Source organism: Pithys albifrons, chromosome 4 (genome assembly GCF_047495875.1).
Source record: "Pithys albifrons albifrons isolate INPA30051 chromosome 4, PitAlb_v1, whole genome shotgun sequence".
NCBI classification, from domain to species: domain Eukaryota; kingdom Metazoa; phylum Chordata; class Aves; order Passeriformes; family Thamnophilidae; genus Pithys; species Pithys albifrons.
Genome location: NC_092461.1, coordinates 3,669,558 through 3,688,747, shown reverse-complemented (window position 1 = coordinate 3,688,747; position 19,190 = coordinate 3,669,558). Strand labels below are relative to the sequence as shown.

At 41.7% G+C, this 19,190-nt stretch overlaps 1 protein-coding gene across 3 annotated transcripts in view; it reads left to right on the top strand.

Annotated features, from left to right (window-relative positions):
- The window catches only part of NUP153 (nucleoporin 153), a 43,724-nt gene that overhangs the window by 20,650 nt on the left and 3,884 nt on the right, over positions 1-19,190 (top strand). Inside the window, exons 6-19 of one of the 3 annotated variants that reach the window (XM_071553232.1) lie at positions 1,581-1,697; positions 1,815-1,859; positions 1,956-2,009; positions 6,407-6,553; positions 7,260-7,312; positions 9,697-9,832; positions 11,349-11,486; positions 11,818-11,910; positions 12,143-12,233; positions 12,508-12,627; positions 13,419-14,039; positions 15,452-15,649; positions 16,023-16,871; positions 17,444-17,803. In XM_071553232.1, the coding sequence (XP_071409333.1) occupies positions 1,581-1,697; positions 1,815-1,859; positions 1,956-2,009; positions 6,407-6,553; positions 7,260-7,312; positions 9,697-9,832; positions 11,349-11,486; positions 11,818-11,910; positions 12,143-12,233; positions 12,508-12,627; positions 13,419-14,039; positions 15,452-15,649; positions 16,023-16,871; positions 17,444-17,803 (3,022 nt within the window). Of the gene's footprint in view, positions 1-1,580; positions 1,698-1,814; positions 1,860-1,955; positions 2,010-6,406; positions 6,554-7,259; positions 7,313-9,693; positions 9,833-11,348; positions 11,487-11,817; positions 11,911-12,142; positions 12,234-12,507; positions 12,628-13,418; positions 14,040-15,451; positions 15,650-16,022; positions 16,872-17,443; positions 17,804-19,190 lie in introns of all 3 variants that reach the window. The other 2 variants (XM_071553234.1, XM_071553231.1) reach the window with 2 other exon arrangements.

The window sequence follows — 19,190 nt, the reverse complement described above, 5'->3', positions numbered from 1 at the left end:
ATGTTAGTAAATAAATATAGTGATGGAATAACTTTAAAAATTTATAGTAGCAGAAGTAGCCTGATGCTTGTCTGCAGGTCCTACACAAGCTTGCCTACACTCCTAACTATGAATATATTGACTAAAATTGTGCATTCTTTAATACAGTAACATGCAAAGGGCCAACTTGCTCATCCTTCACTCTTCTGTCACTTAGAGTCATGCAGTCCTAAATGCAATCTCAATATAAACAATAAAGTCTCCTCTATTTTATCATTCTCTATGTTGTAGCTCTTGAGAAGAGTTACATGCCCCAAGGTGTTTTTGTGTTCTAAAATGAACCAGCAGTTGAAACCCCTTACTACTCTCAGTAGATAGAGTTGAATCTAAAAAGAAGTCAGTAAAGTCTGGTTTGGTTGGGATGCGTTTTATTTTAATTAAAATCACCCTTATTTAAAAAATATTAAGTCAACTTTTATGTAAGGAAGTGGAAATAAGAGTTGACTGGACCTATTTCTGCCATGGGACAAGGGGGCCTACAAGTTCCTGACTTAGAGAAAACCTTGAAAATCTGTGGTTTGTCCTGACCTGGTGTTGAGTCAAACTTAAGAACACTTAAAACTAAGCTGAGAGTCCTCTTTGGTCAGCTGGTTTTATTTTTGACAAAAATAAATGTGGATATACTGAGAGGAGGAAGCAAATACCATACTTGTAAGGCAGAGACTGCCTTGCTTGTTGCTGTGTGCTGTAAAATACAGCAAGTCTCACTTGTGTTTTTTACATGCTCTGTGGTCTGCTTCCTGTCCTCACATAGCAGTGTGGTGAGCATGGTGTGGTTACAGGAGAGGTTTAACATCATTTTTTTAAAAAAAGGGTCACACTGGAGTTTTTTTTAACTATGTTCGAAGTTGTGGTACAAATAAAACATTTATTTTTTCAGTGTGTTATGTTGAGATGTGTTATGGTTCAAATCAGATCTTTATCTGTTTAAGCAGAGTGAAAAGATGTGTAGTCAGCTGCAATCTTGGGGGAAGGGAGGAAATGAGAGAAGCAAAACTAGAAATTCTTGATGATGTTTGTGTACCTTGGTTTTAAGATGCCACACTTACACCATCATGAAACTCCCAAGATCTGTTTTGTTACTGAAAGTACTTTCTGCAGCACAAACCTTTGCTTCAGTTCTGTGTTCCTAATCAGACTCTGGAATCACAGAATCCCAGACTATTCTGAGTTGGAAGGGACCCACAAGGATCATCAAATCCAACTCAAGTCAATGGCCCACACAGGGGATTGAACCCATGACCTTGGCATTATTACAACCAAGTTTTAATCTCAGGCTCTACAGGCCTAAAATCTTCCCTTTTATGACCTTTTAAGTATTTCTTTTGTTGCTTTATGCTGTCTGCAAGATATGCAGGGCCCCACTTAAACCTCTGTAAAGTCAGCAGAGAGCATTTCCTCCTTCATGGCTTAAGTGGTCCATAAGTATGTTTTTTTTTGTCATTATGAGGATTGGTTGTACCATCAGTGTAACCACACTAAAATACACTCATGTTCACTCAAAATGAAGCATCCTAACAGTGGCAATGCCAACCTTTCAGCCCCCCTTGAGAAGACAGATGAAAGCCAAACCAGCCAACGTGCAATCCTACGGCGTGACCAGTTCCACGGCGCGGCGCATCCTGCAGACCCTGGAGAAGATGTCCAGCCCTCTGGCGGTAAATGGCACTCCCTTAAATGTCCTGTTTCACCTGTTGGAAAAACACAGCAAATATGCCAGTACAGGATGAAGATTTTAGGTCATTGTTTAATCTGTTGCACTGTTCTCTCCACAGGATGCTAAAAGGATTCCGTCTGCTGTTTCTAGTCCGTTGTCTTCTGTAAGTTGATCACAAACCTCCCCTGTTTTTGTTGATGGAACTCTCTCATAGGGAAAAAACAATTCTCTAATATTCAGGCCTTTTTTCCCCCCTTAGCCTGTGGACAGGAGTGTGCTGAATATGACCAGCTTCCAATCCAGACAAAACCAGGTAAGAACCAGGAATATCTTAAACTGGGATAGATCACTTTCTGTGCTTTGTAGTTATCAGAGCAACTCTCATGGAATCACAGAATGGATTGGGTTGGAAAAGACCTCCGAGATCATCAAGTCCAACCCTTGGGCCAACTCCAGTCCCTTTACCAGATCATGGCATTCAGTGCCAAGACCAAGCTCAGTTGAAAAACCTCCAGGGATGGGGAATCCACCCCCTCTCTGGGCAGCCCATTCCAATCCCTGAGCACTCTCTCTGCAAAGAAGTTTTTCCTGATCTCCAACTTCAATTTCCCCTGGCAGAGCTTGAGCCCATCGTGCCCCCTTGTCCTATTGCTGACTCACAAACCTCAATAACAGCACACACATGAATTCAAGTTAATATTAACATCATGTAAATTCCAGCTGTCTTGACTGGGTGGAAATAGCTAAAAATGTCTTTTCTGCCCACACCAGGTGAAGGAGTGTGCAAATTACTCAGGTTGAGGATTCTCTTTGGGTGGTGGTGTATTGATAATGCCAGTCAAGAACAACTTCTCCAGGACACACAGTAGTTTTATCTTGAGGGCAGCCTGGGGTCAAGTTAACATGTTAATATTCCCATATAGGAAAGCTTTCTCTTTCAGGAATTACCAGAAATAGAAAAACATTGATTGAATCAGACCTTGTGCAGATTCCATGTTTATTTTGAGTAAAAAAATAGTACCTACTTTTTTAATACTGTTCAGAGTAAGAAGGAAAATTGTTCAATATTTTCACTTCTGTAAATTTGTGTTCCTATATTCCTATTTAGAGGTAGCACTGAATTGGTGATAATGCTGTGGTAAATAATTATTTCCTTTCTTCTGTTTAAAAAAGGTTGAAGTATCGAGTTTGTTCAGTTGGAAAACCCACAAAAGGTCACTTTAGGATCAGGCAACCAAAGGAACAAAATAGTAGTTTCTGTTCCTTGCAAAATTTCTCTGTTGTTGTAATGAGAAAGTGGATAGAACATCTCTAGAAGTTTCTGTGCTAATGCTTGATTAGGAATATAGTTAATTTTACAGTCTCTTTGGAGTTTATAAACATCTTGGTTTTTCTGTGGTCTCTTTGGCCATGTAGTAAATTCCAAGAATGTTGAAAAGCAGAGCAGATAATTTCTTTACCAAAAATGTTACCCCAGTAATTGAAAACAAAGCTGAGATGGATTCTCAGTTAAAATGCAGAACCACACCTGTGGTGAGGCATTAAGGGAGATCTGCTGGATTTGCAGCAGAGACCCTGCCATCAGTCAGGAAGGGAATGTTGCCCACAGCTGTCACTGGGCAAAACAGAGAAACTGTCTGTCCATAATGCTGGAATTCATAAAGCTTGGCAGGGCAAGGGGAAGCCCTGATGAGAAGGGAGGAGAGGCCTGTGTGTTTTCCTGCTAAAGCAAACAGATGGTTGACAGAACACTCAACCACTCAGGCAAAACTTTTGCAGGTATTCTTTTTTTGTGGTATTTTTCTTGTTTTGAGGATCTGCACCAGACAGATTAACTCTCAGTGTATTGAACATGTGACTGGGTGACTGACTTTTTTTGTTGTACATACCTGTGTGACTGATTTGATAGTTATGACATCACCTGCCTGGAGTGTGAAGGGAAGGTGGTGGGTGTAGATTTCTGGAGTTTTTAAGGCTTATGATACTGTCTCTCAGAGTATCCTTCTGGACAAGTCAGCCAGCTGTGAGGTGAGTGAGTGAAGAACTGGCTGAACAGCAGGAGGAAAAGGGTTGCAGTGAGTGGGGCCACACCTGGTGACTGGTGACCAGTTCTGTTCCTCAGGGCTCAGTTCTGGGGCCAGTGATCTGGAGACAGGAGCTGAGTGTCCCAGTAGAGGTCTGCTGATAGTATGAAATGGGGAGGTGCTGTTGACTCTCTTGAGGGACAAGAGGCCGTGCAGGAAGATCTGGATAATGGGAACATTCCACAGTCATCAGCTGGATGGAATTTAACAAGCCCAAATGCCACATCTTCATCATGGAGTGGGATTGAGGGCACCCTCAGCAAGTTTGCAGGTGACACCAAGCTGAGTGGTGGTGGAGATGCACCTGAGGGAGGAGATGCCATCCAGAGGGACCAGGACAAGCTCTAGAAGAAGTGGGCCCTTGTGGACATCACATGGTTCTGCACCTGGGTTGGGACAGCCCCCAGCTGGGGGTGAACTGAGAGCAGCCCTGCTGAGAAGGACTTGGTGTGCTGGTGGGTGAGAGGCTGGACATGAGCTGGCAGTGTTTGTTCATAGTTGTGTCCTGGGCTGCATCCAAAGCAGCGTTGAGCAGGTGGAGGGAGGGGATTCTGCCCCTCTGTGCCACTCTGGTGAGACCCCCCTCCCCTGCAGTGCTGCCTCCAGCTCTGGGGTCCTCAGCACAGGAAAGACAGGGAGCTGTTGGAGCAGGGCCATAAAAATGGTCAGAGGGATATGGAGCACATCTCCTTTGAAGAAAGGCTGAGAGAATTAGAGTTGTTCATCCTGGAAAAGGCTTCAGGGAGACTTTATGGCAGTCAGTGTATAACCTTTCAGTATTTAAAGAAAGATTGGGGCAGACATTTTGGCAGGGCCTGGTGCAGTAGAACAAAGGGTAATTGTTTATCTCTTAATAGAGGTTTGACTAGGTGTAAGGAGATGAGGATGAGAGAACACTGGAACAGGTTGCCCAGAAAAGTGGGTGTAGGTTTCTGGACTTTTTAAGGCTTGTGATACTGTCTCTCACAGTATCCTTCTGGACAAGTCATCCAGAAGATCAGGTGGGATGGGGCAGGTGGGATATGCTGCTCCAAGAACAGGGGAACATGAGCAGAAGTAGAACCTGGTGTGGGGAGTGGCTGGAGAGCAGCTCTGCAGGAGGGGTCTGGCATCTGCATCCAACAGGGGACAGTCTGGCAGGAGAGAGGAGTGTCCTGCTGCATTTGGGGCACCTCACCCTGAGCAACCTGTGCAGTGCTGGGCCCGCAGTGTAAGGAGGGTGTGAAAGGTCCTTGAGTGTGTCCAGAGGAGCAGCAGAGCTGGTGGCAGGGCTGGAGGGGCCTGTCCTGTGAGGAGCAGCTGAGGACATTGGGCTTGTCTAGTTTGGAGGGAAGGAGGTTGAGGGGTGACCTCACTTGTACTCTACAGCTTCCTGAGGAGGAAAAGTGGAGAAGGAGGTGCTGATCTCCACGGGATCCAGTGGCAGGACACATGGCTGAGAGCTGCAGCAGGCAGGTGAAGGGTCAGGCTGAACACTAGGAAGGAATTCTTTGCTTGGAGTATGGTCAGGCACTGGGACAGGCTTTTTAGAGAGATGGTTGGTGCTCTCAGCCTGTCAGTGCTCAGGAGGCTTTGGGCCAGTGCCCTTAATAATGTGCTTTAACTTTTGGGCAGCCCTGAAGTGGTCAGGCAGTTCAGTCTCCAGTCAGGTGGTTATTGTTGGTCCTTTCCAGCTGAAAATATTCTGATTCTATTCTGTTCACATTTAAAGCCAACAATGGACCGTTTTTCACTCAAAATGGTTTGTGAACTTCAATAAACTGTTTTACTCAAGGTTTTGAAATATTAGAAACAAGCAATTTTATTCACTCCATACATAGTACAACATGAATTTCATTAGCAGGAGTTATGAGATACTGTGAAATTAAAGCTTCATTGTAAACACAGTTTTCTATTGATACTAATTTAAATAATAGCATGTGTCCTAAATCTGATTTTTGTGACCATCGAGACTGCAGATGATGTGGTAAATAGTGTAGCTTTTTGGGATCTTTCTTCTTTCTCAATTCAGTTAAGCCAGTTTTGCAGAATGTTCAGTGCTTTCTCTTAAAAATTAGCTTTCTTTTGCTGTGAAAATGAAGTCAGGCCAGGACTTTTTAAAGCACCAAATTCAAGTCTAAAACATTGGAACGTGTGTTAATGAGTGAGACTTGTTATTTTGCAACTTTTTTTTCCCTGAGTGTAACTTCAAAGGAGGAAAATGTAGAAAAAATGAAACCCAGAACCTGGTGTAACACTGTTTTACATTTTAAATATTAAATGACTAGATTTAGCCAGTAAAAGAAAAAAAAAACAAACAACAAGGGCAGAGGAGAGGAAAGGATGGGAGCATATTATAGAAACATGAGTTATTTTGTTAATAGTAATATGATTTATTTTGCCTATGAAGTTAACTGGCAGATTTTGACATAGGATTCAGTCAGACTTGGACTATTTCTGTAGCTTTCTGGATTTCATAACTGATTTTCTGGTGATCCCATTCTGCAAACGAAAATTTCCACCACTTCCAAACAGTTTTCCCTGGATGCTGAGACTGATGGGGGTTTTATAGCTCTTATTCCTCAGTAAATGCTGTGTTGATTTGGGTGGGTATCAGGATAAACTGATTGCTGCTTCCCTTTCCAAGATGGATCTGCAACATCCACCCATCCAGAAACTTGTGACACCAAAGCCCATCTCCCTCTCAGGGGGTCGGATCACCTATTTTAAACCATCTCTGAAAACAGCTACTAATTCCAGAAAAATTCACCAAAGGGTTGACACAGAACATCAAGTAAGTGAATTTTCTGATCCTTTTTTGCCTGCTTTTTGCCAGGTTGGAATGTCTCTAACCAGTTATTCTGCTAAGGGGCTCTTTCTTGCCAGATACCAATAGTTTGTCTCAGGTGGGAGACAGTGGGAGCCGTTGGAAAGAAGATACTTGGAGGTTTTAGAGAAAATAATTGTATCTTTGGCACACTGAGGGGTTGGTGTTTACATTCAGAATTTGATAATTGGGCTGTTCTGATACTAAAATACAGAAACCCAGTTTTGCTTTTTGTGTGTTCTCTGCACAAAGCTGTCACTGATGGGACATGCTGATGTTGGGTGTAACATCTTTCAGGTGAGCTCTGGGCTCCAGGTGAGGCTTCCTACAACTTGGATCACTTTATTAATTACATATTTTGATTACTTTGGTGTAAATTGAGTGCCTGATAAACTTTCTTTAAAACAATATTGGTATCTCTTTCAGAAAAAGAAAAAAATCACCCATGGTTCCAATATCAACCTGAACATAAAAATGACCAGGTGTTAAATATATGGGCTGGAAATTAAGTGGACAGGCATAGTAATTAGGGAAAAAGCTTAAGCAGATCAGGTATATTCAGTGGTATTATAAAGAAAAACAAACAGAAATCTGTGTTTGGTTGTCTTCTCTTTGTGTTTTGTTTATAAATATATTCAGATAAACCTTGAAATAAATCAAACTTATTTTGCAGGACATGACACAGGAGAGTTTCCCTGCAGAAAAGCCTGTAAAACCATCTGAAAGGTATGAAAAATTATTCATTTAAAGCACTAAAAGAAGAGAGCCCTCTGCTTTGTCACTGCAGTCTCCATGCCTGCCTTCCTTTGGAAGGGCAGGAAGGGTTCTCAGTGAAAGGGAAGAGAAAAGGTGAAAAAATGGTATTATGGGAGAGTTTAACCATTTCTGCATCTTGATTTTCATTAGGGGACCAGCTGTTAGTGTCAACTAAGTAAATCATTTCTTGGAGCCTGAAAGCTTTGTCCTACAGGAATTTCTTTCTGAAAAATTCTTTGTAATATGAAGTGCCTTTGTGAAGGGACTTTTTTAAGGAAAAAGGTGGGAGAAGGTTGTTTTCCAGTGCTCCTTACATGGCAATCACTTGTCTGCTCTGTGGGTTTGCATGAACACCAGGAGCCTTTCAGGATTATCTGAACACAAATGCCAACTTGTCTCTGAAACACAGAATTTCAGGGCAGTTGGTATTTTTGTTTCTTCTTGGGGAGATTGAACTGCTCACTTGGCCTGGATAGATTGACTTCACCTCCAGATGATACTGATGGCTCTCCCTTCTGGGCAACTCATTTTTGGGTAGTGCTTGAATTAAGACACTGTTAGATCAAAAGATGTGCTTTTTTTGAGGATTCATCCCTTCAAAGAGCAGTAGTAGAGAATCTGCTGATGTGTTGGCTCTGTGTTCATCTTCCAAAGGGTTCTTATGGCTTGCAAAGAGCCCCAAAGCCAGCCCTTGGTTTTACCATCTAATGGTTTGACTTTACAGAAACCATCTTTGCAGGGGTGGTGTTGGCAGAGGTGCAAACAGATTTAAATTGTGGGTTTTCAAACTGCTCTAAATTTTCTTTGGTACAATTCCTTTCTCCATGTAGGAGGGAGATCCAGAAAACTGACACTGCTTTTTATTTGGTTAACAAGTTTTACTGCTGTGTGTTCTACTTTTGACTTTAGAGTAGATGGTCCTCTTCATTTCAGTTCTTTTATAAAGCCAGTTTCTGTTGTTTGTTGTGTTCTGGAGCAGGAACACACCCTGATAAGGGCCAGAGTCCCTTTGGTGCACCCCTGTCCAGTCTGCCAAAGGCTGTTCAGTTTTTAAACCTGTGTCAGAACTGTAGGTTGGTCTTTCTTGTAGACAGAACATTGTCTTTCCCCTTAGGAGCTGACAGGTGTTAACAGAGAAGAGGAATATGGGCTATCATAGCCATGCTATAATTGTCTGGATAAAGATGTATTTTGACATAAGATTTTTTTCAGGATTCACATTGATTGTCGGTTTGGATTAGAGAAAAGTTTGAGCATATGGCCTTAAGGATCTGGCTTCCTCTCAGTGGTTACAGTGCTAAGTTTGCAAGGATCTGACAGCTTTAGTCCAATTCTTTTCCTCAGTCTTCTGGAAACCTGACCTGGTGTCTTCCAGTGTCATCAAATGTACTTTTGTAATGCCTGACTGCTTGGATGAGCCTGATATGGTGATTTTTTTCCAGGGATACTTCATTTTGATCCCATTTCACTGTTGTTTTTCCCTAGTTCCCTTCTATTTTGGGATGTGGCATGGGTTGGTTCTTTTTTGGTGGTGGGAAGTGTGTGTTTTGTTTTTTGGTGGAGTTTGTTTGTTTCTTTTCCCACTTGTATTAGGAAGTCTCTCTGGTTTGGCTCAAGGCTTTTGTAGTGAACAGAGAAATGCCTTTGTATGTCTTACAAAAGGGATCTCTGTGTTCATGTCTGAAAAGACTTCTGGAATGTTGGCACACCCAAACACCTCTGCTGCTTCTGCTGAGGCCACAGGAAAGCCAGAGCTGCTCATGAAGCTTTTGGCATATTCTGTGGCCACAAAAGTTGAAGTCTCTCTATCCATAAGAGCTGTTGGCAGCATTCATGTGCTCACACACACACTCACTCATTTCCCTGTCCCCCCTTCCCAAATATTTTTAGTTATTCTTTATATCCCTTCCAAGATAATGCTCATCACACTATCAGAGAGCTGACAGTCCAAATTTCTACTGTCTGGACTATTAAAAGCAAACATTAGAAAATAGCAATCTAAATCAGTTCTTCTATTTCGGGTCCTCTGGCTTAGTCATCATTCCCTTATGGATGTTGTGACTGTTCCTTACGTATTTCCTTCCCTTTTCTGCTCTTACTCAGCTTTTGCTCTTTAGAACACCAGCCATTTACCAGCTCGTAGCAACTTCTGGGACAGTTTTTTGGTTCCAATTAGAAGGTGGCAGTTCTAGGATTAATGGTGGCTATAATGGTGTGAACCTGTTGACAAGTTGATTTCCCCCCCTCTTCCACCCACCTTTTTTTTTGTTTGCTTGTTTGTTGTTGTTGTGGGGGTTTTCTTGTTCCTTTTATCCCCCTTCCTTAACCTGTGTGTTGTTGTTCTGTGCCAGCAGTTTGTCCTACCCCAAACCTGAAGCTCCTGCATCCAATGGCCTGTCTCCAGGAGGGAGGATGGAGAGTACCTGTGGCAAGATGAGGAGGGAGAGGGAGCGACACTCCACGTCCAAAGCTGCACAGAAACACCAGCTGGTAATAAGGCTCTCTGGGGGGAACTGATTTCTCTGACATTGCTGAAATAACTGGCTAAGCACACCACTTTCATTTGTAATAATGCCACTTCAGTTCTGTGGGTGTTTTGCTGGCTCCAGTTTAGTGACCTGCTCAAATTGCCTCAGCTTTGGGTTTGTATTCTTTAAATCTGTGGTTGTGTTACGTTGGATCTGCCTCATACTATGGAGTTTCTCATTAGCAGCTGAATGATTGAAAGTTTGTAGAGTTTTCCTAAAGGAATGATGTTTGAAACAAGTGCCAAGTGAAAAAAGAAAGTTTGGTTATTCTGTTATTTCCTATTTAAGTTGTGTAGAACCTGAAACACGACAGTGTTCTGCATGTCTGCTGATGGTCCTGCACAGTTTTTGGCACTTAAGAGTTGCTGTGAGAGGGATTTTATTTCTTGTTTTAATGGAAGAAGTTCATTTAATGAAATAATGGTCATTGCCATCCAAAAGGTTATTTTCTTCATTGACTTGTTGTATAAGCTGCCTACTGGTGGGGCTTAAATAGAAAAAGTTTGAATGAGTCTTGTGGCTGATGCAAAATGAAGAAGTAGCAGATACTGGAGAATGTTTCTGTAACAGAAATGGTCTCAATATCAAGGTGTGAGAGAGTCTTCAGATCAAATCTCTGAAATATGTGAGCTGTAGGGTACATAAAATTTCTGTAGTAGCAACACACATCTCTGCTTGGTCACTTCTGGGTGGGTCTTGGTACTGCTGTGCAGACTGTGATTAGATTGGCTATTCCCATTTGAACCCTAACTAATTAATCTTGGTAATCAAATAGTTTAAAAGACAAGAGTAAGATCAGAAGTTCTTAAGGTTACACTGATTTCTGAGTTTTAAATTTTGCATCCTGATAGAGATGAGATTTACTGGAGTATGATGTTCTGTGCTGCTCATCAGGCCTTTTTTTGGCATTCTGTGCTTTGGTTTGCATTGAGGTTTTTGGTACCTGAAGGAACACACACATTTCTTTAAACATTATTTTTTCCAAGTTCATTGCAGTAGTGACTTCAGAGACTTTGGCACCTGTCCTGCCTAATTTTGCAAGAGGAACACTTTCTTATTTGCCATGAAGTTGTTACTCTTAATTAAGGAGATAAGGGGATCATAAAGTGGTTATGTCTCTCTAGATCTTTAATAAATAAAGTACAGAAAACTCTGTGCCCCTCTCTGTTCTGCACAGGTAACAATTTGGAGCTAACTTTCAGCATCCTTACTGGACAGATGGTGAATGTAGTTTGCATGGAAACAGGCCTGCCATGAGTAAAATTCATGTGGGGAGATTTGGACTCCATTTGAAAACCTGGATTAAATCTGTTATATTTAACTTGGTTAAAAACTAAGGGTGGGGTAGGGTAGGAAGAGAGTGTGTCTCAAGAAAGAAAAAGATTAAGATCTACAGCTTTTCTAAAGACAGTGATAAAGTAAAATGTACTTGTTTTAAAGCAAAAATGAACTTGCCAACCATTCCAATCTGCCCCTAGGAGGTGGAGCCAGCAGCACTGCCCGAGGTGCCCCTGCCCATCAGCACAGCATCTCTGCCCTCCTTCAACTTCAGCTTCCCCGCCAGCAGTGCCGTGTCATCCTCACCCAGCACTGCTGCCAAGGCAGTGGGGAACAAGGTACAGCTTGGGGGGATGTTGGGAATGCTCTGTCAGAATGGGGATACAGCTGCTTTGCAGGGTGTTGGCTTTTTCTGGGGTGCTCATGAAACCAACCAACGTGAGTGTGTAACCTGTGGAATAAATCTGGGTTGTGTTCAGATTGTGAGAGGGGGAGGGAGGCATAAAGGTTTTATACACTCCCTTGCAAGCTTCATTTTCTTCTATTATAACTCTTTGGAAACATCAGATTTCCCAACTTCACTGGTAGGTGATGAATTCAAGTAGCTGCTGTTGTTTCACCTGGATGTTTTTCTTTTAGCTACAAACCTTAATTCTTTTAAAAATACAGGTACAACCAGCAAGTAATGTTGGCAGTCCTACCTTTGTGTTTTCATCTCCAATTGTGAAATCTACTGAGGTGGAAGTGCTACCTCCATTGTCTGTAAGTAACACAAATGGAACTCAATGTTTTCTCAAAGCTTGAGTAGAATAATGCAGAGCAATAAAGCAGAATTGGCCCTGGTAAGGAGAAAACAATTAAATACATTTGTGACTTGTAATTTGTCCTCCAACATGCACCAAAAGTTTAAAGACTGGATTTCAGGTTATTATTTGTGTGAAACTTCATGACAATTTCTTAGAATCTAAAAAAAAAAAATCTCTCTTTTCCATAGCAGATGAAGTTTACATTTAGTGTTCCTGTTGTAAAGTCAGCAGAGCTTTCTGGATCCATTGATGCCCCAGTGACATCCTTGCACAGTCCAGGTAACAGAAATTTGTAGCATTTCAAATCCAAAGTGCTGATGCTCTTTTTTTATATATTAAATAGGTAATGTATCATTTCTAGGCATGTGACAAATTCCTGACAAAGTGTGTTTTCAGTGGCAGGTCTGCTTTTAACCAGATTGTTACTTTAGACTGTTGTAAACAAGTAGAATTTTGGAGATTATTCTGTACAAAGAATGAAACGTGGGAATTCTTGTGAAAATATTCTAAGTGGATTTCTTCCTGAAAGGTGGGTTCTGTTTGATTTTTAAAGGTAGTGCCACTGTAAACAGCACCAGCAATAAGAAGGAAGAGGAGGAAGAGTATGATGGCCTCTGCAAACCTGCTAAGTTCTTAAAGGAAGGAAGTGTGTTAGACATTCTAAAAAGCCCTGGTGAGATAATGAACTCCTTTTAAAAATACATTGCAAGTAACCTGTGCTGATATCTATGGATTTTTATTTGTGTTTCCATAGTGGTGGCTCTTGTTTTCTGAAAAGTTGGCACCTTTAAATAAGGAGTTGTCCAGTGCATTTTGAACAAACATTATAGATAAAAATTGGTTGGTTGTCCTCATTTTTATTACTTAACTATTATTCATTATTTGTGGGGGAATACCATGGGGATTGCTGCTCCAAGTGCCAACTACCAGAGGAAATGTGGGTCATCTCCTATGGCAGAAATAGCTTTAGAAATTTGATTCCATTGGGCATGATGTCCTGAAATGAAATTGGATTATTTGTAGTCCATGCCAGTCAGCTTTCAGTTCTGTTTGTTCACACTTGTGTCAACCTGTGTAGTGATAGATACATATCAGGTTTGTATTTAAAACTTCTTGGAACTGAAGAGTTAAATCAACCTTTAAATAAATGTTCTGTTGTGTCCCAGCACAGCATATGAAATTTCATCCCTTTAGATAAGATTTCCAGGGACTTCCTCTTGCAGTTTAGTTGGAATGTGTAGTTGTAACAACCATTGACTCTTGGTTTGAATTTATATGCTGTAACCATTGACTCTTGGTTTGAATTTATGCTGAAACCATTGACACTTGGTTTGAATTTATGCTGTAACCATTGACTCCTGGTTTAATTTATGCTGTCTTGTATTCTAAGCAACTTACATGCAGCCAAGGAATTGCTTTATCAGTAAGATCTCTCCTTTTTTTTTGTTTTATTTTATCAACTAGGCTTTATGTCTGGGAAAACACCCTCCTGTTCATCTGCACAGCCAGTCACAAGCACAGTGGTCTACACAAGGCCTGCAATAAGTAGTTTTTCTGCAGGCAAAGACCCCTCCAAACAAACATCCTCCTTTTGGCAGTCTGACAGCCACGACTCGTGTCTGCAGAACAAACCCACAGATGGCAAATGTGTGACCTGTGAAGCTGCTAAAGTGTCCCCTGCTGAGAGCACAAAGCAGACCGTGAGTGTCACTCAGTGTGTCTCCTCCAAGGCAACAGCAGCCCCTGCAGCACCAGGGCCACTGGGCTTGGAAGACAAATTCAAACCAGCCCCCAACACGTGGGATTGTGACACCTGCATGGTACAGAACAAACCTGAAGCTACAAAATGTGTAGCATGTGAGACCCCCAAGCCTGGCACGGGAGTGCTGCCTGCCCTGACCATGCCAGTGGCCACAGACAGCTCGGTGACAGCAACACCCTCCTCCAGCAGCACTGGCACGACAGTCACTCTGGGATTTGGAGACAAATTCAAACAGCCAAAAGGCTCTTGGAACTGTTCAGTGTGCCTTGTATCCAATAAGGCAGAAGACAGCAAATGTGTAGCTTGTCAGTCCGAGAAACCAGGTTTGTTCTCTCAGTTGTTTGACTCTCAATCTCTGTTGGTTTTGTACAGAATAAAATCTGTTGCATATAAAAAATGTTTTCAGCAGCATGTCTGGGTGACAGAGAGGATGGATTAGTGAATGTCTGCAGGCACTTTGGAGGTCTCAGCCCAGGTTCCAGCCTGTCACATGAGTTGAACTGATTGTGAAAGGTGTTAGTGCAGAGCTGAACTGAAGCAAATACACCCTGGTTTGCAGGTGGTGAGGAAAGATGACTAAAATAGATGCCTTAATTAACTTTGAGCCTATGGACTCATTTTCATTAGGGAAAAATGTGATCTCCATAGAAAGAATTAAAAACTATTGGGTTTGTTGGGGTCTGGTTGTTTTTTTTTCTAAGTAGGAACAGTATTTGCACAATATGGCTGAAAATGTCTCCAGTCAGCATTTGTGTGTCATTGAGCAGAGATGTGGAGCCAGATTCTAAGACAGTGTAGTTTTTAACTAGTTGTCTTAGGCTAAACCAAACCCATTTGTTCAGCTCTGCCTATGCAGACTGTGGTGGCCCCTCCAGAACATGAGACCTTGTTTGAGGAGGTCAAGGTCCTTACAGACTCTGGGCAGGTGAGCACCTTCTTCAGGACACTTCTGGGTTGTTTCCCATTATATGTGATTGGAATTGATTTTGAGTGAATTTATTCTTTTATAAAGCACAAATAATTATTTTAGTGTTAACTTTCATTGGCTCCTGGCATCATCTAATGTAAAAAACCCCTTTCAAATACATCCTGAGGGGAAAAAAAAATGTAAGATGGACTTGATAGTGCACAAATGATCAGAAGATCATTGTTGCTCAGGCCTCAGCAGCCTGTTTTGCTGCCCTTTAAGACAGTGTAGCTTGTGTAGTGAGCCCAGAGTTGTGGGTTTAGAAGCTTTGAGTTCCTGCCTTTTTTTTTTTTCATTTTCTGCCTGTGTAGTTTTGAATGTGTCCTGTATTTGTGACTTGCTGATGAATCACTGTAGGAAATTCTCAGCCTCGCTTCCCTTGACAGTGCTGGTTAACTTGAGTGATGCTGACTTTGACTACCAATTACTTGTGTCACCAGGAATTCTTTTAGTAGCTCTAGTTCAGTGCAGTACCTGTAATTTACATCTGAGGTAGGCTATGCTGCTGTATTTTATGAATGCAATTGCTGTTTAAATGTCACAGGTTCAATTTGTGCTTAAATTCATGTATAGATTATAAAGAAAAATCCAGATGTTTCTATTGTTTGCATTCTCAGATTTGACTGAAATTAACTTGTAGCTTGATTTTTTTTTTTGCTGTTATGCTTCTGTGTGCTTTGCAATTTAGTGAGCATTGGAGTTTCCTAAAAGGTTTGTGTTCACTTTTTGATTTAAGCAGGAAGATTCACAATCTTGCTTCTTTCTCAGGGAGTTCAGTGCCTGTGACCAGTAGTGGTGTTTCTTCTGCATTTTCTTCTTCTTCTGGAGGATTCCTGGATTTAGACAAATTCAAGAAGCCTGAAGGAAGCTGGGAATGTGAGGTCTGCTTGGTCCAAAACAAAGCAGAAGCCACAAAATGTGTAGCCTGTGAAAATGCAAAGCCAGGCACCAAAGCAGAGCTCAAAGGTAATACCTCATGAGAAGAATGAGGGTGTGCAGTGCAATTTATTTTTCCAAGTACAGTGATTTTTCCTTTGAGGTACAGCAAAATTGCCCATTTTTTATCTAGGGATATTGTCTATATAAAGTGTCTGTTTCCACACCCATTCCCCAGAAAAAGATGATGTTGTTTCAGACACTGCTCTTTACAAGCCTTACATGTTGTTCTTTGGGGTTCAGAATGAAAGCACAGCCTTCCAGAGGAATTGCTGTGCTTTCCTCAGAGCACCATTGAGGACAGGTCTGTGCAGAGAGGAAATCTGGAGTTTCCTTACTTATTTATAAGTGTGTGTATGTATAACATAGGGCAAACCTGATGCTATTCTTTATTTTTCTGCAGGTTTTGGTACTGCTGCTGTGTCTACAAATGCTGCAACGCCATCGTTTACGTTTGGTGTCCCGTCATCATCCTCTGAATCTTCTCAAACATTGGGTAGCACAGGAAATTTTAAATTTGGAGAACAAAGTAGCTTTAAGTTCGGCATTGCCTCTGAATCCGCATCATCCAACACTGTGACTGGGGGATTTAAGTTTCCTACTGGTTCAGGGAACTTCAAGTTTGGAGTTTCTTCCTCAGACTCTAAATCAGAAGACAGTAAAAAAGAAAGTAATAGTAACAGTTTTACCTTTGGCCTTCCATCTACAAGCAGTCAGGCTCCTTCAACATTTCAGTTTGGAACAACGAGTCTGGGACAGCAGGAGAGGAAAGAGGAACCAGTTTTGGGAGGTTTTGGGTTTGGCACAAGTTCTGCTTCTTCCATAGCTACCAATGAGAATAAGACTGGAGTCAGTGGCTTCACTTTTGGAAATGTGGCAGAAAAGGAGGCGGCAGCATCGCCTGCTTTGCAATTTAAGAAGTCAGATGAGAAAAAGGATGAAGCTGTTTCAACAAAGGGAGGCTTCTCTTTTGGCAGTGTGGAGTCTGCACCTGCCTCCCAGTTCGTTTTGGGAAGGGCAGAAGAGAAACAGGACTCTGTCACTTCTGCTGGTCCATTAGCATTTGGAAAGAAACCTGACAGCGAAGAGCTAAAGGCACAACCTCTCTTTTCCTCTGGGCCAGCTGAGCACACCAAAGAGGAGAGCACAGCAAAACCTGCCTTCAATTTTAGTTTTGGCAAACCATCGGAGAAGGAGAGTGAGCAGCAGGCAAAGCCATCCTTTGCATTTGGGGCACAAACCAGTACTTCTGGTAAATAAAAACATCTTTTCCTTCACTTGTCTGATTGTGTCTATCAAATGATACCTCTGGGCAAAGTCTGGGGGGTTTATACACCACCTGCAGCCTGTCTTTGGTTCTGGTTGTTGATGTGTAGACGCTGTGTGGCAATTCCATCGTAGATGTGAGTTTTAACTCCAAGTTTGCATAAAGGATTCACCACACATTAAAGAACCTTCTTGCTGTATAAGGTATAAGCACAGAGGTTGTATTGTCTCACTAACAGCAGCTCAGCTGGTGATAAAGTCCATAACATGGTGCAGTATAGAGGCCTCATACAGTGTTTTTTATAGTGAAAGGGAAGGAGAGAGGGATTATATTAATTCCATGTACTTGCAGCTGTGCTATAGAGAATACTGCAGTTTCTCTACTGCTACAAAGATACCAAAACCACTTCATAGATACTACACAGTTTTTTGTGTTCCTCTGATTTGTTGGAAGTCTGCAGTGGAGGACCAAGTTCTTCAATGATGATCACTGTGTGAAAAATTCTTGGTTGTTAAATTCCATTTGTGTGACTCAGTAACTGTGTTTCTTCCTTTCAGATCAAGGAGCATCTTTCAGCTTCTTGAGCTCCAGTTCCTCCAGTGCAGCTGTTCCCACCACCTCAGCCAACAGCAGCAGCGTGTTTGGCAGCGCCCTCTCCTCCTCCAACCCTCAGCCAGTTCCCACTCCCTTTGTGTTTGGACAACCCAGCAACACTGTGACCAGCTCTGTTTTTGGCAATCCTGCAGAATCTGCAACATCTCACTCATTTGGCTTCTCTCAAGAAAACAAACCAGCCACCACATCTTCCAGCACTGGCTCGACTCTGACCCCGTTCCTGTTCGGGTCAGCAGAGAGCAGCACCAGTGCAGCAAATTCAGGCTTTACTTTTGGAGCCACAACCACATCAACTGCAACAGGTACATTTTAAATAGATGCTTTTCTCCTTTTCCAATTTTTGCCATTACATAATGAACTGAGGAGAGACTGTTTCATGAATATTTTACTTTGGAAATTGTGCAGGCCAAGTGCGTGGAAGTGGAGAAAAATAGCGAGTATTTTTATTCATCAATATGAATTTGGGCTCATTCTTTTCACAGCCTGTATTTGTATTTGTAGCTTTTCCCCATGAGAATGAATGTTAATTTCTTCTTGCTATCAGTCCAGTGCTTAAAGTTAGAAATCAGTGTTACAGCTTTCCTAATTTTTCTTTCCCATACCTAAAACTCTCAACTGTTGTAAACAATGCCAAGATTTGCAAAGTCCTTCCCTCACAAGTATATATAAATGCAGTACCTCTAAATGCAATCACTGGTACATAAGGGCTTGTTTTTACTTGAGGATCTTGTTTGTTAATGATCTATCAATTTAGAGAAGACAGCAGTAAGAAATACAGAGTTTCTTCATGTTTAATGTTACTACCCCACTGCATGAAAAAAATTATAACAACCACCAGATTGATTTAACCTTCTTACCAATCAGTAACTTTTAGTGTCATTTTGTTAGTAGTTGACATGGTATTTCAAACATCTGCACAAACACTGAAGCCTTTATTTTACTGTGTTCATCTTGAGAAGAAAGCCATCCCAAATTATTGTGCAATAGAGAGTATTTCCTGTTGCATGAGGGCTGCTTAAATTGCATTAATAGTGCTGCTAAGATGTCCCTTTAGCGTGGGAGATGTGCCATGTACAGTCAGAGTCACTGGTCAGTTGAGTGTCACCTTTGTGTCACTATTTCTGCTGGCCATGCAGAGCTGAAGCAGCTCAACATTTGGGCTGTCTGTAGATGACAGGTAGAGAAGTAACTCTGCTAAACCAAATTTTTGAGTACAGAGATCACTGCGAGCTTGATTTGACCTCCAGAAGTTGATAATGGTGAATACCTGGGACAGGGGAGGGGGGAGTTCCTGACAAGAAGAGATGCACCTTCTTATCCTAATCAATCAGGAGCTGCATTTGCATGTTTGAAAAATACATTTTGAGTAAATATTCTCTGTGTGTGGCAGAAACAGCTTTTAGTAAATACAGATTAAAATATACTATGATGGGAATTCAGATGTAGAACATGAAGAGGCAACCAGTGTGTTTGAGATTTAATTTTGTCTGACTGATAAACATGGTGTTGCTTACAAAAAAAAGGTGCCATTTCTGTTGTGGCCAATGCAGTGTTTGTTTTGTAAACTCACACAATTAGTTTGAAATTGGGATTTTAGAACCTTTGGTTACAGAATCATGGACTCAGTTGGGTTGGAAGACACTTATGAGATCATCAAGTCCAACTCTTAATCCAACCCCACTTTGATTA